The following is a 19,364-nucleotide window of genomic DNA, read 5'->3' as shown; positions in this document are numbered from 1 at the left end:
GTGTCGCTGCTGCGCAGTCGCGGCGCTGCTGAAATGCCCGGATGTTATTGTGGCTAACTCTTTTAGCATATCGGCTAGCCCCTGCGACGCCGCTGCTTTCTGCCGCTACGGTCTGTCGCATCGGGGACTTTCGACCCTTCTGACTCCCCCGGGCGATATACACTGATTTTTAACATCTGTAACTTAACATCGGTGATTTATCATGATAGAAGTTGACTGAGAGGCTCGTTAATTTTAGGTGTTATCATTGATTTTGCAGCCGGTTTGGCGGGACCGGAGCGGGTTAACAATACTTAGAGCTAAAGGCTAACTCAGCTAGCGTTGAAACAGGCCAGTTTTTTTTTTCAGGTAGCTAACACAGCTAGCACAGCGAGCTACCGCAGCTGTCATGGAAGACAAATCTTTCACTAAAGAATTAGACCAATGGATCGAACAGCTAAACGAGTGTAAGCAGCTATCGGAAAACCAAGTCAGGACACTCTGCGAGAAGGTAAGCGGGTTTTATTCTGACTCCATTGGCCTCGCTTTCAATGTGGCCTAGATTGCGAAAGCGGCTCCGACTAATTCCTGGAATTTAGTAACGGCTAGGTGGCTATTTTCACCCCGACTTAGACCAGTCATCCCGGGGCTGCTGACGCCCCACAGCTCTATAGAAATTAAATTTTTTATGAAAGAACCCGATATTTTCGACAGGGGGGTTCATCTAAGCAGTACTCGACCAATTAAAAAGGATCAGAAACGGGCGGTTCTCCGACAGTCGTCGTCTCAGGACGCTCGGGCCTTAGAATCGCATCTTTTACATCATGTCCAGCAAGTAGTCGGAGCCTATTTTACTGATTGTTCGCTTATTATCAGCCACATTTAGCGTACAGACCTGGACTCAGACGATATTTAATACTGGAGATTTTATTATTATATTAGCGTTGAAACATGAACATTCGTCAATGATTGATTGCTCATGTTATGATTTGCACCGCGCCCTGTCTTTATCGATCAACCTGCATAAACCCATGAAGCCTCCCGTTCAGACGTCACTTCAGGTCTGTTGCACCAGTTAAGAATAACTGGTTTGGTAGCTTTTCTGCATCATCGACCTTTTTCATGTTGTCAAAACACGTTTTATAGCCATAGCCTCAAATTATATTTCCGAGCAGCAGCCGAATGCATGCCCTCTCCTGAATGTGAGGATGAATTATTTTAGCTCTTAGTGACTCTAATGAATCAAAGACACTCAAAACCTCAATTAAACCACTGAAAGTGCTCAGTTGAGCAGCGATGCATCAACTAACAATTGGTACCAGCTACGGATGTACCGGGATCAAATCTTCATGCTACGGTTATACTAGGTTTAATAGCACGGCAAACAGTATTATCACGATAATCAATTAAGTTTCCCCTTAAATCCCTCTGTTTGTGCTAACATGTAGTTCAATGACTCGATGATCACCTGTGATTCTGTCCACTGGACAGCTGTCTGTATGTTTCAGCTTTGTTGGACTCTTTCACCACATCAACACCAGTTTAAATACTGTAAAACAAAAGCTGTTGTTTGAAGTTTCAGACTTAAGTGAAAGATTTTAAATGCAGCTCAGTGTCTGTGTCTCTCAGCTTCTACGTATCCGTTCACAATTTTTTAAAAGCTAGTAGTTAAAGCTCCACACACTGTTTGACTGGTAGAAAGCTTCTTTCCTGTGGCTGAACAATGTAAAGAGAGCTGCTCTGTGTTCAGGATGTCCTCTTAAAATAACGATAATCACAGTAATGACGGTCATGGAAATGGTTGGTGGTATTGATGCCGGCAGCATGTTTCAGTGTGGTGTGTAGTTTAAAACGGTACACTGGCACATCTCTAGTACCGGATTATATAAGCATTTCAAGAGCACTAGACGTGTAAAAAAATGGTAAGTTTTATTGTAGAAATACTTTAATTTATGAAACGTTTAATAATAATAATAGTAGTAATAATAAGTGGTCATCACTACTCAGCAGAGGCCTAAGTGATGCCTTAAAATTGCTAATTATGTCTGACCACCTGTTTAAAACAACTTGTGCTAATACAGAGTTGAAGTGCTGCCCGTTTTCCAGAAGAGCCTGTTGTGGTCGGACAGTTGTGGGCAGCGGTCGGCAACATGGATAAAACAGTCTATTGTGGTTTATGTTATTGAAATCGCAATATGAGTATATGTTGTTATTTAGTGTATTATCTGATAAATCATCTTAGACACTGTTGATGGATAAAACAACCAGGTTTGAAAGTCTGTGTGAGTGTTTTTTTAATCCAGAGACTGAAATACATCAACAATGAAGTTACATCATCACATTAATCCCCAAAAACTCCCCCCAAAAAAATCATATAAAAATCCAATGTTGCCATGAAACGATCACATTCATTCATCACTGAATGAGTTTTATTGCTTTTCTATCATTAGAAACTGAATATCTTTTGGATTTTGGACTGTTGATAAAAGTATCGAAGGCGTCGTCTTAAGTTCTGGGAAATTGTGATGGACGTTTTTTCTATTTTCAGACGTTTTATAGACAAAGCAATTATAAAAATTTAATCTATTTTGGGGGGAAAAACATTAGTTGCAGCTCTACAGTGAAAGCTAGAAGAACAGGTCGGTTGAATTAGCGCTGAACTGTTTTTCACGGAGGGAACTTTTAGTAGATTAAAAAACACCAGAAAGCTTTAGCCGGCAAATAAAATGAGTTTGTGACGCTGATACAGGAAGACTCGTTGTCATTTTCAACCCAGAGAGGAGTTGGTTCCCATCAGCCCCGGAGCTCAACAGCGAGCATAAGATCAGGAAATCAAAAGAAATGTGTAAGAAGCTCACAATGGTCACAAGCAGCATCAGAAACACTTTTTTTTTTTAATCAGCGAACAGAAAGACACAATGAAGTGATTCTTGTCATTTTCATGAGCGACTCATTTCAAACACTACGGTGTCCTGCGAGGTCACGCGGGCTCAAAATAACCCACCCGGTCCGTCACGGAGGCTAAATGCGGACGCGTATGACACAAGTTACTGTTTGTGTGTGTGCCCCCCCCCCCCCCCCCCCACGTCTGAAGAGTTTTTATTTAACCTTCCGTCTGCTCACATGATCACTTGGAGAGACGTGGTTTTTATAGATATAAGCCTCTTTAAAAAAAGATCACTAATGAAATGAAAACTTCTCTCTCCTCTTCTGCAGGCCAAGGAGATCCTGACCAAGGAGTCCAACGTCCAGGAGGTGAGAGTTCCCACAATGCTTCAGTCTGTGCTCAACATCAACCCCAATTGATTTCCAGCACATAGTCAGATCCCGAGCGACAGATTATCCCAATACAGAGCAGGAAAGAACGGAATGAAAATCAGGAAAGCGGGACCTAAAACTGCAAAACATTAGGTGTATTTAGTGGATTATTTGATTGTCAGAAAATGGATCAGTAATTAAGATAATCAATTAGCGTTGAAGGTTATTTATCATGTAAGTTTCCTGATTCATGTTGTAAACAAAACCACATGCTCTAGTAACATGTGGAGGCTCATTTCACACATTTAAAATGGATTAATAACAATGAATTGATCATAAATGTTTGTCGGAGCTCTGCAGTGTTTTTATAGTCACAGCACAGAAAGCAAAACAGTGAAAATGAACTTTTTAAATACGAGGAAACGACAAATAAGCGCGTCTGTGATCCGCTCGGCTGAGATCATTTAGCGTTGTCGTCTCCAAACAAATAAACAGTCAACAAGTAGAGAAGCAGAAGACGACGACAACAACAGTTCAGACTGAAGGTGGTGAAACGTAGAAGATGAAGATTGTTTCTGAAACTAACCAGGATGATAACTGGTTAGCAGTGAACTCAAGCTGCTGCTTTTGAATCAAAGTTTCTTCTATTTCTAAACAACGTGTGTGTTTTAATATTCAAAGAACAAAAAGCAAATGTTACGCTGATTCTCGGTGTCTTTGCCTTCGGCGTGTTTGCAGTCTGAACAGTATCGCACCTTGTTTACAGAACAAACGGAGTCTCAGCTGAGCCGCGGGGTCACACTCGTCCTCTCTTAAACACATTCACAACACAGACGTTTACAGCTCTCGTGTCTTTTAGCGCCATCGTGTCGGTTTTCACACGTTGAACTAACGAATCAGTGTTTTAGTCGTGTTTAAGGACGTCGTCTCTAATGAGGAAATGATAAATCATTTGAGGAAGCTGCCTTGTGTTTATCTGTCGGCTTGTTTCGTGTCACTCAGACTTCTGTTAAATCGTTGATTCTGATCTATTGTTGGACATCATCAGCAGGTTTTACTTTAGAATAGATGACAGTTCATGTTTAGATGTCATGTTAAGTGTTTTAAGTGCTGACTTTCATAAGTCTCCTCGCGCCTCCTCTTCATCATTTGAACACAAACGATTGTAACCAGGTTAATCGTCCCGACGTAAGACGTAAAAATGATTCAATAATTTGTAGTAAAATCAGTTAAGTTTAGAAGGAAGTCTGATTTAAACACAACTTTGCGTAGCATAAATGTTTCTGCTGCTTTGCTTTTCTGTAAATCATCTTTCAAAGGGTTAAATAATTCATTCTTATTGTAGATAATGACTTTACTGTGGAAACAGATCAACTAAACGTCCAACCAGCAGCTTCTTCAGGACTTTTAATGACGATCAGAACTGAACTAATATAAGAATACACGTTTGTAAAGTCGTTCATTTTCAGGCTTTAAACATGAAGGAGAAGCAGCAAAAAGCCAGTGAGAGAACTTTTAGTTTAGATCGTTACCGGACGTCTTTGATCAATTAAAGCTTCATTTCAAAAGCAGGAAAATTCAGGAAAGTCTTCATAGAAATGTTTGTGTGTGTGATGACGAGCGTGTGTGTGGTTTTGTGTGTGTCTTCTTCAGGTGCGATGCCCGGTGACGGTGTGCGGCGACGTTCACGGTCAGTTCCACGACCTGATGGAGCTGTTTAAGATCGGAGGCAAGTCTCCCGACACCAACTACCTGTTCATGGGAGACTACGTCGACAGAGGCTACTACTCCGTGGAGACGGTCACGCTGCTCGTCACGCTAAAGGTAACCGCCGCCGCCGTCGTCACAACAGATGGTAGTGTGTCATAGAGGAGGAGGAGGAGGAGGAGGAGGAGACACATCTGGTGTCCAGCAGGGGAAAACTTTATGAAATGAACAATATTTACAGATGCAGAGATTGTGGATTTGACCCGAGGGACGAAGAGGAAATGTTGTTCTTTTTTTTTTTAGTGGAAAAACCACATCAGATGTAGTTTATCACCCCAAGCAGAGTATTTTTATCTCTCTTCAAACACATCTGGAGGAGATCTTTAACTCATTAAGTCAACAAAAATTCATCCATAAGTCGACCAGCTGTAACGTTTGAATCAAACACATGACGGACGGCAGGTTAACTCCACGTATCTCTGTCCAGCTGCTGCGAGAACAAACAGAGGACTCAGTGTGGACTCGTTATTTACATCCTGCAGGGGTTTTTCTCTCTCTAAAGTCATGTGAGATACTTCCCGGTGGCTACCGAGCAGCAGCCGAGGCCGTGCCGGTTGAAGCCGGTTTGGTTTCCGCTCTGTTTCACTTCAGCACACATATAAAGACGCACGTTGCTTACGAGTGTCAGATAAAAGCAGCGAGGACTACAGGCCAGGTTATTCTCTGCTTCTAGATTTAACTCTATGAATCGATGTTAAACAGCCGCCGACGACACTTCCTGATGTTTCCTGACATTCAAATCTCACCTGTAAAGAAAGAAAAGAAAACGTACATCATGCTGTCTCTGTTTGAGAATGAACAACAACACCGACGTGACCAAAACACTCCGTCACTCGACATCCAGTTGTTGTTGATGTCGATGATGAACCAGCTGTTATCTATATTTAGATATATCTGATACATTTACTCATCTATAACAGTTTCATCACTTTTCAAAAAGAAGGAGTCCCGTTATCATCTAACCAGTCTCCATTAACGAGCCGATCGTTGACATCTGATCACGTCGGATGGATTGTCGGTAAAGCTGAAGGTGTAAACTGAGCGGCAGGGACGCGGCGGCGAGTCTGTGAGGCCACGAGCCGGCTGACATTTTATTGTCCATCATGACAAATCTGATAAGCAGGACACTAAAACCTGTTTATCTGCCTGAGTGATGCTAAAAATAAACCCTCCAGTTACCGCGGACCCGAATCGCAAGAACAAGAGGAAACCAACACGAAAGGTCTGCGATGTCGTTTTTCTCGGGTTCCTGCGATTTAGACGTCAGGATGTTGCTGTTTTCAGTCTCTGTGTTGAGAGTTTTACAACCGTTTCACAGCTGAAACCAGCTGACGGCGAGTAAAACACCGACATCAGGTTCAGGAAACGACTGCACACACACACTGTACTATAATAATGATAATTAATCCTTTTAGTAATTAAAATTGAAACCAATGAATGAAGAAGAAGCAGAACTAACAGAACAAATAGAGGAAGTTACCAGTTAAGTAATAAAAATAAACTGCAAAGACAAAAATAAAAGAGGCTCAATGAATATCACATAAATGATGTAACACGTTTTCATTACATACATTGTAGGAAATTACGTATTTTTTAGGTTTATTCCTTCTTATATACAATAAAAAATTAGACCAAATGATAAAACGTCTCTTGGTAATTATTGATTTGTTGTTGGAGATGAAATTAAAGAGAACAAACCAGTAAAAGTTGCTGGTTTGGATGTTCTCACTGTCTCCCAATGAACACACCCAGCAATCATTCATTTTATTGATCAAAAGAAGCCAAAAGTTGTTGAACTTTGTCTAAATAAACTTATGATTTAAATAAAGAAACATGTGATTAAATAATAAATTCATACTCAGTGTTGAGGTTCACAGATCAGATTATTGATCAATATGTTGATCAGGTATAAATGATCATTGGACTCTTACAGCTGTTAAATCACTACGATAATGATTCTGTAGTTTTATACTTTAAACTTCTGCATCAGCAGATTTTTATCAGTAACATGCAGCCGATCAGCTGATCGGCTTCATGTTGACTGTTGTGTTGGATGTCGTTGATCAGCTGATTCTGCGTCGTCATGATCACAGGAAGTGAAGACTCATGTTAATGTTATTAATCTGTCGTTTAGATATTTTATTGTGTCAGCGCTGTTAGTTCAGCTCAGATTATGTCAAATTTAGACAAATATATTGTTGTTACACATTTTCTCAGGACAATTCAAAGTGTTGCACAGAAAATAAAATTCAAAAAAAAATAAGAACAATAAAGTTATCAAGTAAAAACTGGTTCCAGCTTCTCAAATATGAACTTTTTCTGGTTTTCTTTATTTTCTGTGACGGTAAACTTTGTGTTTTATAGACCAAAAGATGAATTCATTCATCAGGAAAACCATCAGCAGATTAATCGGTAATAAATAGTTGTTAATGTCAGATCTATAATAGTTTATTTATTGTGGTGTTTCTGTCGTTCAGGTTCGTTTCCAGGAGCGAATCACCATCCTGCGAGGAAACCACGAGTCGCGGCAGATCACGCAGGTCTACGGCTTCTACGACGAGTGCCTGAGGAAGTACGGCAACGCCAACGTCTGGAAGTACTTCACAGACCTGTTCGACTACCTGCCGCTCACCGCGCTGGTCGACGGACAGGTGGGAGACCCGATCCTCATGTAGCGCCGGAACCGCTCTTTCTATTTTTTACCCTGCCTGTATTTCCTCTTTTTATTATGGGATGTTACAGGATGTTGTGGCGACATTGTTCCATCATTGTGTGTTTTTTTTTTGTTTGTTTGTTTGTTTCAGATCTTCTGTCTCCACGGAGGGTTGTCTCCCTCCATAGACACTCTGGATCACATACGAGCTCTGGACCGCCTGCAAGAAGTCCCACATGAGGTACACACACACACACACACACACACACACACACACACACACACACACACACACACACAGGCTGTCAACACAGGACGTCAGTACAAAGAAGTGTGTGTGATTGTCTGTTGGTTGTACTGGGAAGCTTCCTCTCAATAAAGATACATTTAAACAGTGTCTAATACAGGTAGAAGAAGTAAACTCCTCCTCTTCCTCCCTCTCAGGGCCCCATGTGTGACCTGCTGTGGTCTGACCCCGATGACCGCGGTGGGTGGGGTATTTCCCCCCGAGGTGCCGGCTACACCTTCGGACAGGACATCTCTGAAACCTTCAACCACGCCAACGGCCTCACTCTGGTGTCCCGCGCCCATCAGCTCGTCATGGAGGTAAATAAATCCACCGCCGAGTCTGTGTTCAAACTACTGATTAACTGAATCAGATAAAAACTGGAGGAATGTCTCGGCTTGTTAAGACTTTGGTGATGTTTGAATTGGTTGCTAGGGAACATCTGAGGCTCCACCCAGTTAAAAGCAATCAACTATGTAAACAGGAAGTAGCTGTAGCATCACACGCTGCAGAATAACTCCCAAAAACAACAGTTTAGGATCCAAAAGACACAAACGTTTCTGTTTACTCAATATAACTGTTTGTTTTAAGTGCGTATAAGGAGAGTAAAAATGAAACCACTACTCGTGTTTTTAGAGGCGTATCAGTGAGTTTTAGAGGCGTATCAGTGTGTTTTAGAGGCGTATCAGTGTGTTTTAGAGGCGTATCAGTGAGTTTTAGAGGCGTATCAGTGAGTTTTAGAGGCGTATCAGTGAGTTTTAGAGGTGTATCAGTGAGTTTTAGAGGCGTATCAGTGTGTTTTAGAGGCGTATCAGTGTGTTTTAGAGGCGTATCAGTGAGTTTTAGAGGCGTATCAGTGAGTTTTAGAGGTGTGTCAGTGAGTTTTAGAGGTGCTGATATGCAGGTTTAGTTTCCCTCAGGCAGCACCAGGCTAGCTGTTTCCATTGGTTTCCAGTCTTTATGCTAAGCTAAGCTAACCGGCTGCCGGCTGAAAGTGAATAAACTGCTTAGAGCTGCAACGATTAGTCGATTAATTGATTAGTTGCCAACTGTTTTGATGATTGATCGATTGTTTTACATCATTTTGGACGTTGGACAAAAACGTCCAAATTGTCTGATTTCAGCTTCTCTAATGTGAATATTTTCTAGTTTCTTTGTTGTGGACAAAACAAGACATTTGATGACGTCGTCTCGGGCTTCAGGAAACACTGATCAACATTTTTCACCAAACGACTGATCTGTTTATCGAGAAAAGAAACGACAGATTCATCGATAATGAAAAATAATCGTTACTTTCTGCCCTAAAACTGTCAAACTGTTCCTTTAATACTCCGTCCTGAGCTGGAGGATGTTTCAGTGCGTTCACGTCTGCCCAGGTGATTCAGATTTCCCATAATGCTTTGTGTAGAAATGCATTAAAGGAACCTGAGGTGTCGACGGAGTACAGATGAAAAACTATCACAGAAATGTGAGCTGCTAAACTTTGGTCTTTTTTGAGTTTATTTCCATCAAGTCGGCACATAAACACCCACACGGACACGAGTGGACGGACCGCTTCCCCAAAAAACCTGAGAGTGGCGTCTCCATGGCAACGTGATATAAAGTTACACGGCTGCAGTGCTCCTTCATCCCAGTTTGTGCACCAGTTTCACTCCCACTGTTGATCCGTGTGACCCGACACACTTTTATGTTCAGATGAGATTCAGTCACACGTTTTTATTTTATTTTTTATTTCATAACAGAAGAAAATATTTAATAAAAGCAGAATCAGTTTGTTGTAAACTTTAACTGATCGAAAAGTTGATCAGATTGTTTCAGATGTTTGTCGATAAACAGTCACTGAACTGTTTAATTATTAACAATATGACTGTTTTCCACTTTAAACTATGGCTTTATCCCTCCAATAAAAAAATAAACTACAAAAAAAACCCACTTAGATCAAGACACTAATGACCTCGTGTTTAAACCAGAAGCGGCAACTGTTTGGTTATTTTTATAATTAATGGTTTTGTCTATAAAATAGAAGAAATAAAGATTCTGTTTATTCCTCGTTGACTCTGATGAGAAAAACAAACAGAAGGACTTTTAATTTGAAAAACTTCAAAAGAAAGAAAATCAATTCATTTGCTGCTTCTGAGTTACTCGGATTCACTGTTTTGTTTTTATTAAATATGATAGTAAATGAAATATTTTTGGGATTTAATCTGATCAGTTTAAAGTCGTCACTTTGTGCTCTGGGAAGTTGTTTAAAGAAAATCATTGACAGATTAATCAATAATGGCATTAATCACAACAATCGATTATTGAAATTTTGATACAGAGTCTCAGTCCTCTTATTGATTAATCAGCTGTTAGTTTCACAGCTGATTTCGGAGCAAAGTCGGTCACACGCTGGTGATGTTCAGCCACTAACGTGTTCGATGTCATCAGACCTCTGCGTCATGTGACTCCGGCTCCTCACAGGAAGTGAGAACCAGGAAGTCCCTTCAGATTTAAAACCTGTTTTTTTTTTTTTTTTTGGAGGGGAAACCTGGCCGACGTGTCACAGCAGGATATCTGGTGTGTAATAACGTGTGTTGTGGTTTCCTTCAGGGCTACAACTGGGGCCATGACAAGAACGTGGTGACCATCTTTAGTGCTCCAAACTACTGCTACCGCTGTGGAAACCAGGCAGCCATCATGGAACTGGACGACACCCTCAAATACTCTTTGTAAGTACACAAAGCTTAAAAAAAAGGTTTCAGGAAGGGCTGGACGACACATTTATTTGATTAATTATAAGTTTTGTTCTTACATGGTGTGTAAAATATTTATATTGTGGGTCTTAACGTTTTATTATCAGTCAAAAATAAAGTAGCTGGAGTCTCATAAACCGCTGTAATTACATCTGTGAGTCGGACTATTTACACAGTGAGTCGGCCTGAAACCTGCACATGGAAATGGAAACATGATTCATGTTATTAATGTGCACTTCCTGCTATGACCAGTCTAAATGTCTCCAACTGTAGCCTCAGATCACAGCTGTTTGTCATGGACTTCTGAACTAGTTAGAACAGGTTTACTTTACTGGAGATTTACACATCTGTTAAAACTGTTTGCATCACACAGACAACGAACTCTGAAACACTCATTTCTCCATTTATATAAATATAAATAAGACGCAGTGATGAAATTTGTACTTTTTTTTGCCCCCAAAACTCATTTTTAGAAGTTTATAGCATGTTGATGGATTTTGATTGGACAGATGTTTACTTGCTAAGACAAGTTTTAATGGTGCAGCCTCGTTTAAAGCAGCTATAATCAATAACTTAATAATAACACTGATCTGTCAGTGTGTAATGTGTCGGTCGTGGCTCATAGTGATGAACCTACAGAGACTTTTATAGTGAGTTTCAGCTCATTGTTTATCTGTCCGGCTGCAACTTTACTGTTCTGGTTCGCTCTCAGGGCTCTCATAGCGTCGTTTTCAGAATAAAAGCTCTAAAAAGCTGCTGTACACTTCCTGCTCAGCAGCTAACAGACAGTTAGCTGTAGACTAGACTAGTGAATATTGGATTTACATTCACCAGGTGGACAGAAATCATCACTAACGAACCTTTTCTGCTTTCCTTTTTTTCAGCCTTCAGTTTGACCCCGCCCCCCGCCGCGGCGAGCCCCACGTGACCAGACGCACTCCTGACTACTTCCTGTGAATGTTCAAAAGCCATCCCCCCCTTGTCAATCATCCACGAAGCTCCACTCCCCTGCCCCCCCACCCCTCCACCTCCCACACCCTGCCCCCCCCCCCCACTTCATTTTGGATGGAAAGAAGATATTAATAATAATAATACTGTACCAGGGAGAATAGAAACAAACAATTGGCTGATAAGTTCAAGATTTTAAAAGAAAAGAGAAACTTAAAGAGCGGCCCCCTCTACAGTCGTGTTTTCAATATGCTGTCATTAATGCTGTGCTTCTGGGGAAAAAAACAACACGTACAACTATGATCTGTTTTCTTTCTTTTTTTTTTTTTTTGTTTATTACATGTTTGAAAACGAGATAATAAAACTACCAACGTGGACCAAATGTGCCATATTCTGATCCTTTTACAACATGTACAACGCGCAAGGTTTTTTTCCTTCATTTTGTTTTTTTGTTTTTGTTTGTTTTTCTTTTTTTTTTTTTTTTTAGACCAGCACTATAACCCTACCTACCTGACGTCACCACCACCAACACCACCACACATCTCATGGCATATGTGCTTTTTTCTGTTGCAAGATAATTTTAAAAAAGAAGACAAAAAAAAAGAAAAAAAAAAAAAGTTTGCTTCAAGTAGTACAGCTGTCAGTTTTAGCTGTCCAGGCTGCAGCCGGTGGTCATCTCAGCAAGTATATTACTGTAATTTGAATAAAGACAACAGACGTATAAAATAAAATGTCCTATTGACAAACTACGGGGCTGCGTCAGTGTGGTTTCTTTAGTTTTTAGTTCTAATGTTAATGTGTTTTCTGTGATTAAAGAGTGAAAGATGGATGATGGACGGTGGTGAATCTGAAGTGTTAATATTTATAGTTTAAATGTTTCAAACTTTGTTCTTTACTGAACAAAACAGTTGATGTTTAAATTTAATTGTTTTGGTTGTTTTTTTTTTAGCTCATTTGTGATCATTGCTCAGACATGACATCATTTTATCAAACAACTTTATGACTTGGTGAAAATGCCTCCAAAAAATACTTTTATTTTGAAAAGCCAAACTAAAGCGTAAGTAACAGCTGACCTAATAATAATAATAATAATAATAATAATAATTGTAGTTGATTAGCACTTTTCATGCACAGATGCAGCCCAAAGTGCCTTTCAAAACAAGATCAACTGAAAATAAGTTTAAAAAAAAAAAAAAGTTTGATTACAAAAATAAACAGAAAAATGAAAACAAACAAAACAGTTTGGTCACAATACAATATAATATTAACAATGATACCAGTAAAGTTAATTAAAAAGGTTGGTCTTTAATTTCTTTTTATAACTATCAAGGCTGCTGTTGTGAGATCTGAGTGGAGGCTGCTCCACAGTTCAGAACGGAAGAAACAGGAAGCAGCTTCACACCTGAGGAACCTCTAACAGGAATGTTCTGTAATCAATAATCCAATATTTTGTTGGTTGCAGGAAACTTTTATTTGTAGCCAAAGTCAACAAAACTGTGAGAACAGAGCTGCAGAAGCTCGGCTGACGTTTGATGTCTTACAGCTGATAGTTTGAACAAAGCAGCACAAAAAAAAAATGAATTGAAAAAGATGGAAGAGCAAAGGAAAATAAATAAATTAATATGTAAACAAATAAGATGCAAATAAAAGAAATAAACATATAAAGCAGGTAAAATTTAAAAGACCAAACCTTGAATATAAAACAGATAAATGTGCAAAATATATGGAAATGCATATAAAATACTAGAATGATGACACTAAATGAAAGCACAATTAAAATGATAATGACAATAAAATTAAATAAAACACCATAAAATAATAATAATAATAATAATAAAGGAAATATAAAAGTGATGTTCCCAACATTTATTTTCTTGTAACATTTATTGTGAAAATCTATCACGTGTCAATTTTAAATATACATTTTTAATTTTATTCTAATTTTGCTTTTAATAAAATTCAATTTATATAAATTCAGTTATATATTAGTTAAATGTTAAAACTAATTTAATAGCACCTAGCAGGGAGATTATATGATTAGGGATGAAATTCCGATTTTATCAGGGATTTAAAAGATTTTTTTCTATATTCAGTGAATCTTAAAACAAAGAATAAAACCTTTAAACTGAAGCTGCCGTTTGTTTCAACTCTCGCGAGAGTTCACGGGACGCGCACAGTTAACGTCTCCATGTTAACTCATTGATGGCGGACACAGACGACCACAGTCAGCTAATGAAAAGGTTTGTTTTCTATTATTAACACTGTTCCGCATCAGAGGAGTTTCTGTGATGACCGATGTCTGTCTGCAGAAATTAAAAACAAATGTCGGTTGTGTTCGTCTGTTGGTTTCTGTCGTCAGTTAGTGAATCTAGCCGCCGTTAGCTAACAGTTAGCATAATAAGCTAAAAACAACTAGTTAGCGTTAGCTACCTGACAGGGCTGTCGACCAGGAACCGGCTCCTACTTTAATCGTTATTTTGAGTCTGTATTTCTAGACTGTAACAATCAATTAAATTATAAAAAAATACAAACGACAAACAATACGAAATATTACCGACCATTAATATTTAAATCAGGATTTAGAGTTAAAGTTATTGTACGAAATACTGCGGTTGATTTCTGTATCTGTCAATAGCCACAATGTATGTTATATTAACTGTAAATATAATGTAAATGTAATATAAATATAATATATTTGCAGCTCATTCATACAGATGAATTAATTGTTGTTTTTTTAATGCTGTATCATATTACTTTGTGCTTCCTGTATATCAGCAGTTTTCCCTCCAAACTTTATTTAACAAACCACAAATTACAAAACAACATATTAATTTAAACCAGAGCACACAGACATGGCATGAATAACAGATCAATAATACACACATAAGAAAATATAACGAGCAAAGGGAGCAGCATAAATTAATAAATAGTAAAGAAGAAAAAAAAAGATTTTAAATAAATATAAATCAACACAGATCTTTTAGAAGCACTGTTAATGTAAATAAAAGCACATTTTTCATAGCTTTAACATTTGTGGAAGACTTAAGAGAAGCAAAGTACAGGCTGGAGGGGCCTCCACTTATTGAACTTACAGTTATGTTTGTGAAATTTGGCAAAACAGATAATAGATTATAGAAAATACATTTGAATAAAGTTGAGAACGTCAGACTAGAGCAGATGTCCAGGTGTGTCGGTGCTGGTTTCACCAAATGAACAACAGGTATCGATGTCTGTTTTTTGTATTTAAGAGGAAACGATTTAGCCGAGTAGAATTTATGGAGCAGTCTGAACGTGACTTCTCTCACTTTATTAGTAAGAAAGATAAAGTCAGTTTCCTGTAAATCTCCTGACAACCACAGAAAGAAAAGGAAGTCATCAGTCAAGTCAGTTTTTATTTGTAAAGCCCGAAATCACAAATCTGCCTCAGGAGGCTTTACAGTCAGTACAGCAGAACAACATCCTCATCCGTCCTTAGACCCTCGATTCAAATGAAGAAAAACTCCCTTAAAAACCCTCAAATGGGGAAAAAGTGAAGAAACCTCATGACAAGAAACAGACACACTTCAGGGAAGACGTCATGCCAACGACTTAAAGGACGAGTTCACAATTTTTCAAGTCTGTCTTAAACCCAAAACAGTTGCAGATTAATTTACTGTCGTTGCAGCTCCAGAACAAACGTTAATAAATGAACTTCTGCTTGAATTTTCACAGGTTTTATTTGGACTAAACTGCGTTGCCTCCCACCGTCTTCCCATCATCCCCTGCATGTCTGACTGAAGTGATATCATCATAAGGATGAAGATGAAGATGAGGAGGAGGAGGAGGAGGGGGATGCAGTCAGTCCTCTGATCTTCGTCCGTCTGTATGGAGGATGTGGTTCTGCACTATCAGCCTGGATCAGCTGACGGTCTCGGCTCTCTGTTAGAGAAGACACAGAAGCTTCTGGAGCCTTTTCCCTGTCGGCCTCCTCCGGTCTTCACCCCCTGGTTCCCCGCCGCCGCCGCCGCAGGAAGCAACCTGCCCATCAGACCCGCCAAACCGCCTCCTATCATCACCGCCTCGGATCAGATCCTCGCCTCTGACAGCCGGCCGCACGCTCACACAGCGGAGGCCGTGACCGAACCCCTCGCAGAAATCAAACTACAAAAACCCAAAGTCGACAACTGTCTCGCCGAAAGACGTCATGGTCGTCCACACGCAGAGGCCACCAGAGCGCCCGGAGACGGCGTCTGCGTGTCAGAAAACGTTCCTCCGGCTTCGCTCTTTAACAGACCAGACGGAGAGACGGTCACCAGAGCGTCTCCTGACAAACACGGAGACGGCGTCTCCGTCACAGACTCGCCGGTCAAACGGTCCTGGAGCGTCTCTGCACAGAAAAGCGTCCCGCTGCAGAGCTCGCAGTCGCTGTCCAAACGGTACCGTCACATGGTTTCCGTCCACAGTCTCCACCTCCGCCAGAGGGTCAGATGGGTAATCGGTGAGCACAACTGCGGGGAGGCGAAGGACATCGAACAGGTCGGTAGATTCAGCAGCTGACACGTCTGTTTTATCCTGTGTAGAACTGAAACCATCAGCTGATTAATCCATTTAATTTATCATCGTCTCTCTCCGAGTGTTCCAGCTTCTTAAATGTGAATATTTTCTGGTTTCTTTAGTCTTTATGACAGTAAACTGAAGATCTTTGAGTTGTGGACAAAACAAAACATTTCACCATTTTCTGACATTTTATGGAACAAATGTTGATTTCAAGCTAAATCACAAAACTTTCTCTGCTTTCAGCTTCTTAAATGTGAGTTTTGCTCTTTTTCTTTGACATATATGACAGTCAGTCGTATATCTTTAAGCTCTTGACTGTTGGTCGAACAAAACAAGCCCATTGAAGTAGACAATTAGTCTATTAATCGATTAGTTAGATTACTATTACATTAATCGCTAACTATTCTGATAATCAATTTAAGTCATTTTTCGAGAAGAAAATGTCCAAATTCTCTGATTTCAGCTTCTTAAATGTGAATATTTTCAGGTTTCTTTAGTCTCTGTGACAGTAAACTGAAGATCTTTGAGTTGTGGACAAAACAAAACATTTGAAGACGTCATCTTGAGACATTTTATGGCCCAAACAACAAATCGATTGATCAATAATGGAAATAATAATCAGTTGCAGCCCCTAAATTGATCACCATGGACATTTTTTCCCCCTATATTTTTTCAACATTTCATGGATTAAATAAACGTGGACCTGTAGATGTAACGGTTAAACGTGTGATTAATAGATCAGTTACAACATATGAACATCTGCCGGCTCCTGGACGGACTTGAGAACATCTGTATCAGACACGGTGATGTTGACAGATTAGTGGGATTGTTGTTTCCTGTAAACGCCGGCGTCACTGTGTGTGTTTATGTTTCAGTCTGGTGGATCTGCGGATCTTTATCTGTCCTTGACGTAGTTTTCCGCTGTTCTCAGAACCTCCCAGTATCAAGTGACAACATGTACACTTGTGAAAAACGTTGATCGGTGTTTCCCAAAGTCTAAGACAACGTCCTCAAACATCTTGTTTTGTCCACAAGATCTTCAGTTTACTGTCTGACTAAAGAAACCAGCAAATATTCACATTTAAGAAGCTGCAACCAGAAACATTTAGCATTTTTTCTTAAAATCTGACTGTTATAACTGAATTTAATAGTTGTCAACTAGTCGATCAATTGACTCATTGTTGCAGCGGAGTTTTAAATTATGTCTGGAACCGTTGGTTGTATATAAACATGGACGCCATGACGGCTCCTCAAAAGTGAAGCCAAAACATCTGGATCTCCACCCGGTAGATACGACTTTCCCAAACATGGTTTCTGTCATTATAGTTTGTTCTTATCACGCTGATGTTTGGGTGTGACATCACGATTGACAGACTTTGGCCCCAAAATGTGACACAAGCAAGATGGCGGCTCCCGGAGAGGAGATATTTTGGCTTCACTATTGCACAGCGGCAGGAAGTTGAGACGCGTCGTCCATATTTATGTACAGTCAGTGGTTGTTTAATTAATTAACCAGCTGTATCTGAGGGTGTTTGGTAGTTTTACTTTGAAAGGGACTCAAACAATCAGTTATCAAAATAAATGCAGATTATTATTAATAATGTTTCTTCCTCTCCTTCTTGACCTTTATGTCTCATTTTTTTCACGCTTCATCGTTTTGTTATGTCATCTTTCCCTCCTCCTTCCTCACCTGTTCTCGCCCCGCTCCCTCCAGGTGTGGCGAGCTCTGAACCGGTTCGTCCGGAGCTCCAGACTGCCGACGTGCAACGCCAACATCCAGAGGGAGCGGGCGGAGATCTGGGTGTTCTGCGACGTCCTCTGCTCCGAGCAGGTGGGACGTTTCCTGAAGGACGAGCTGCGGCTGTCGGGGAGGATCAGCCTGGCGGTTCACAGACTGGGAGACGTCTTCAGCATGTAGAGGAGAAACACTGACTCACGTTATCTCAGATTAACATGTTTACTGGTCCAGATGTTGTGATCACACTCAGCATTTGAGGAAAAAAACATTATGTACCGACAATCTCTTCATTATAACAATGTGAATACACACTTAACACACCATTGACGTCACTATAAATATGATTTCAGTGATGAGTTTTTTCTCTTCTGCTTGAGAAGTTTAACATCCTCAATAAACACGCAGACGATACAGTCGGGGGGGAAAGTTAGATAATCCAAAACCCTTTTATCAATACTTTGTTGGGACCTGATCAGGTGGTAAAACTCACACCAGGAGCTGCTGCTCTGAGAGTCCGACATCAAACATTTTCAACACACAAAAACAGACAAACAATAAGAGGCGACACATAAAAGTTGAGCTGCAACGATCAGCTGACTAGTCGTTTGACAGAAAATCGTTTAGGTACATTTTTTTGGAGCAAAAATGACAAACATTCAGTGGCTCCAGCTTCCAAAATGTGAATATTTTCTGTTTTTCTTACTCTTCTATGATAATAAACCGTTATCTTATCATTATCTTTAGGTTTCAGACATTCTGAAGAGTAACGTGGGATTGACAGTCGTCTCAATTCGCTGACATTTAACGGACTACACGAATAATTAATTAATTAAAGAGAAAACATTTACATTGTGGCTGTGATGAACAGTGTAGCCTGTAGGGGGCGCTAACAGCATAATATCAATATTATTTTCACATTTTAACAACAACAATGTGAAAGTTAATGTGTGCAGACCTTTTTTTAAACATAATCAGAAATTCAGCCTACATACAATATTTATTAAGCTAGTGAATAGAAAACCTCTAAAGTGCTGTTTAATTTTGATCTTTTTTTTTTTTTTTTTTCATGAAAACATACGGTAGATTAGGGCCACGTGTGAAAAATTGATTGGAGTTCTGATATTATTCTCAGAATCACTTTTTCTCGTGTCTCTAATCTTCAATCCTCAGGTGCAAAACTTCATTAAGATTTTATGAAAATGTACAGAATGAACTGAACTGAACCCTCAAACATATTTTCTCAGTGTTGTTTATTTATGAACTTGAGGACATGTAATGATTTGTGTCTGTCGCGCCTCTCTGGTGTAAATAAAGATTTTAATATTTTAAAGAAGTGTCTGTGATGATGCACGAACGTCCAGCTGTGCGTCTGATGGTGCAGTTTGTTCTGGAAACGCTGCGGCAGGAGTCACATGATACAGGAGTCACCCTGCTTTTCACTGACAGAAAGAAAACCTGCTACAC

The 19,364-nt window shown here is 39.7% G+C and overlaps 2 protein-coding genes across 3 annotated transcripts; both read left to right on the top strand.

The window, feature by feature from the left end:
• Positions 1 to 56: 56 nt before the first annotated feature.
• LOC137170343 (serine/threonine-protein phosphatase 2A catalytic subunit beta isoform) lies at positions 57 to 12,375 on the top strand. Its single transcript, XM_067573644.1, has 8 exons — positions 57 to 490; positions 3,196 to 3,234; positions 4,891 to 5,061; positions 7,482 to 7,655; positions 7,809 to 7,898; positions 8,102 to 8,263; positions 10,536 to 10,654; positions 11,563 to 12,375. The coding sequence occupies exons 1-8, from the start codon at positions 389 to 391 to the stop codon at positions 11,633 to 11,635; spliced, it is 930 nt and encodes a 309-aa protein (XP_067429745.1). The 5' UTR covers positions 57 to 388; the 3' UTR covers positions 11,636 to 12,375.
• Positions 12,376 to 13,771: 1,396 nt separating this feature from the next.
• Positions 13,772 to 19,233, top strand: zgc:101664 (uncharacterized protein LOC450064 homolog). 2 transcript variants are annotated; one of them, XR_010924602.1, is made up of 4 exons: positions 13,772 to 13,866; positions 15,338 to 16,141; positions 17,877 to 18,524; positions 18,663 to 19,233. XR_010924602.1 is itself a non-coding variant. In XM_067573627.1 (3 exons), exons 2-3 carry the CDS (start codon positions 15,491 to 15,493, stop codon positions 18,078 to 18,080), a joined length of 855 nt encoding a protein of 284 aa, XP_067429728.1. In that variant the 5' UTR covers positions 13,772 to 13,866; positions 15,338 to 15,490; the 3' UTR covers positions 18,081 to 19,233. The 2 variants fall into 2 exon arrangements, 1 of the variants encoding a protein (XP_067429728.1); XM_067573627.1 differs by having other exon boundaries at positions 17,877 to 19,233.
• Positions 19,234 to 19,364: the final 131 nt, after the last annotated feature.

This window comes from Thunnus thynnus, chromosome 2 (genome assembly GCF_963924715.1).
Source record: "Thunnus thynnus chromosome 2, fThuThy2.1, whole genome shotgun sequence".
In the NCBI taxonomy this organism is placed as follows: domain Eukaryota; kingdom Metazoa; phylum Chordata; class Actinopteri; order Scombriformes; family Scombridae; genus Thunnus; species Thunnus thynnus.
This window is presented reverse-complemented; position numbering and strand designations above follow the sequence as displayed.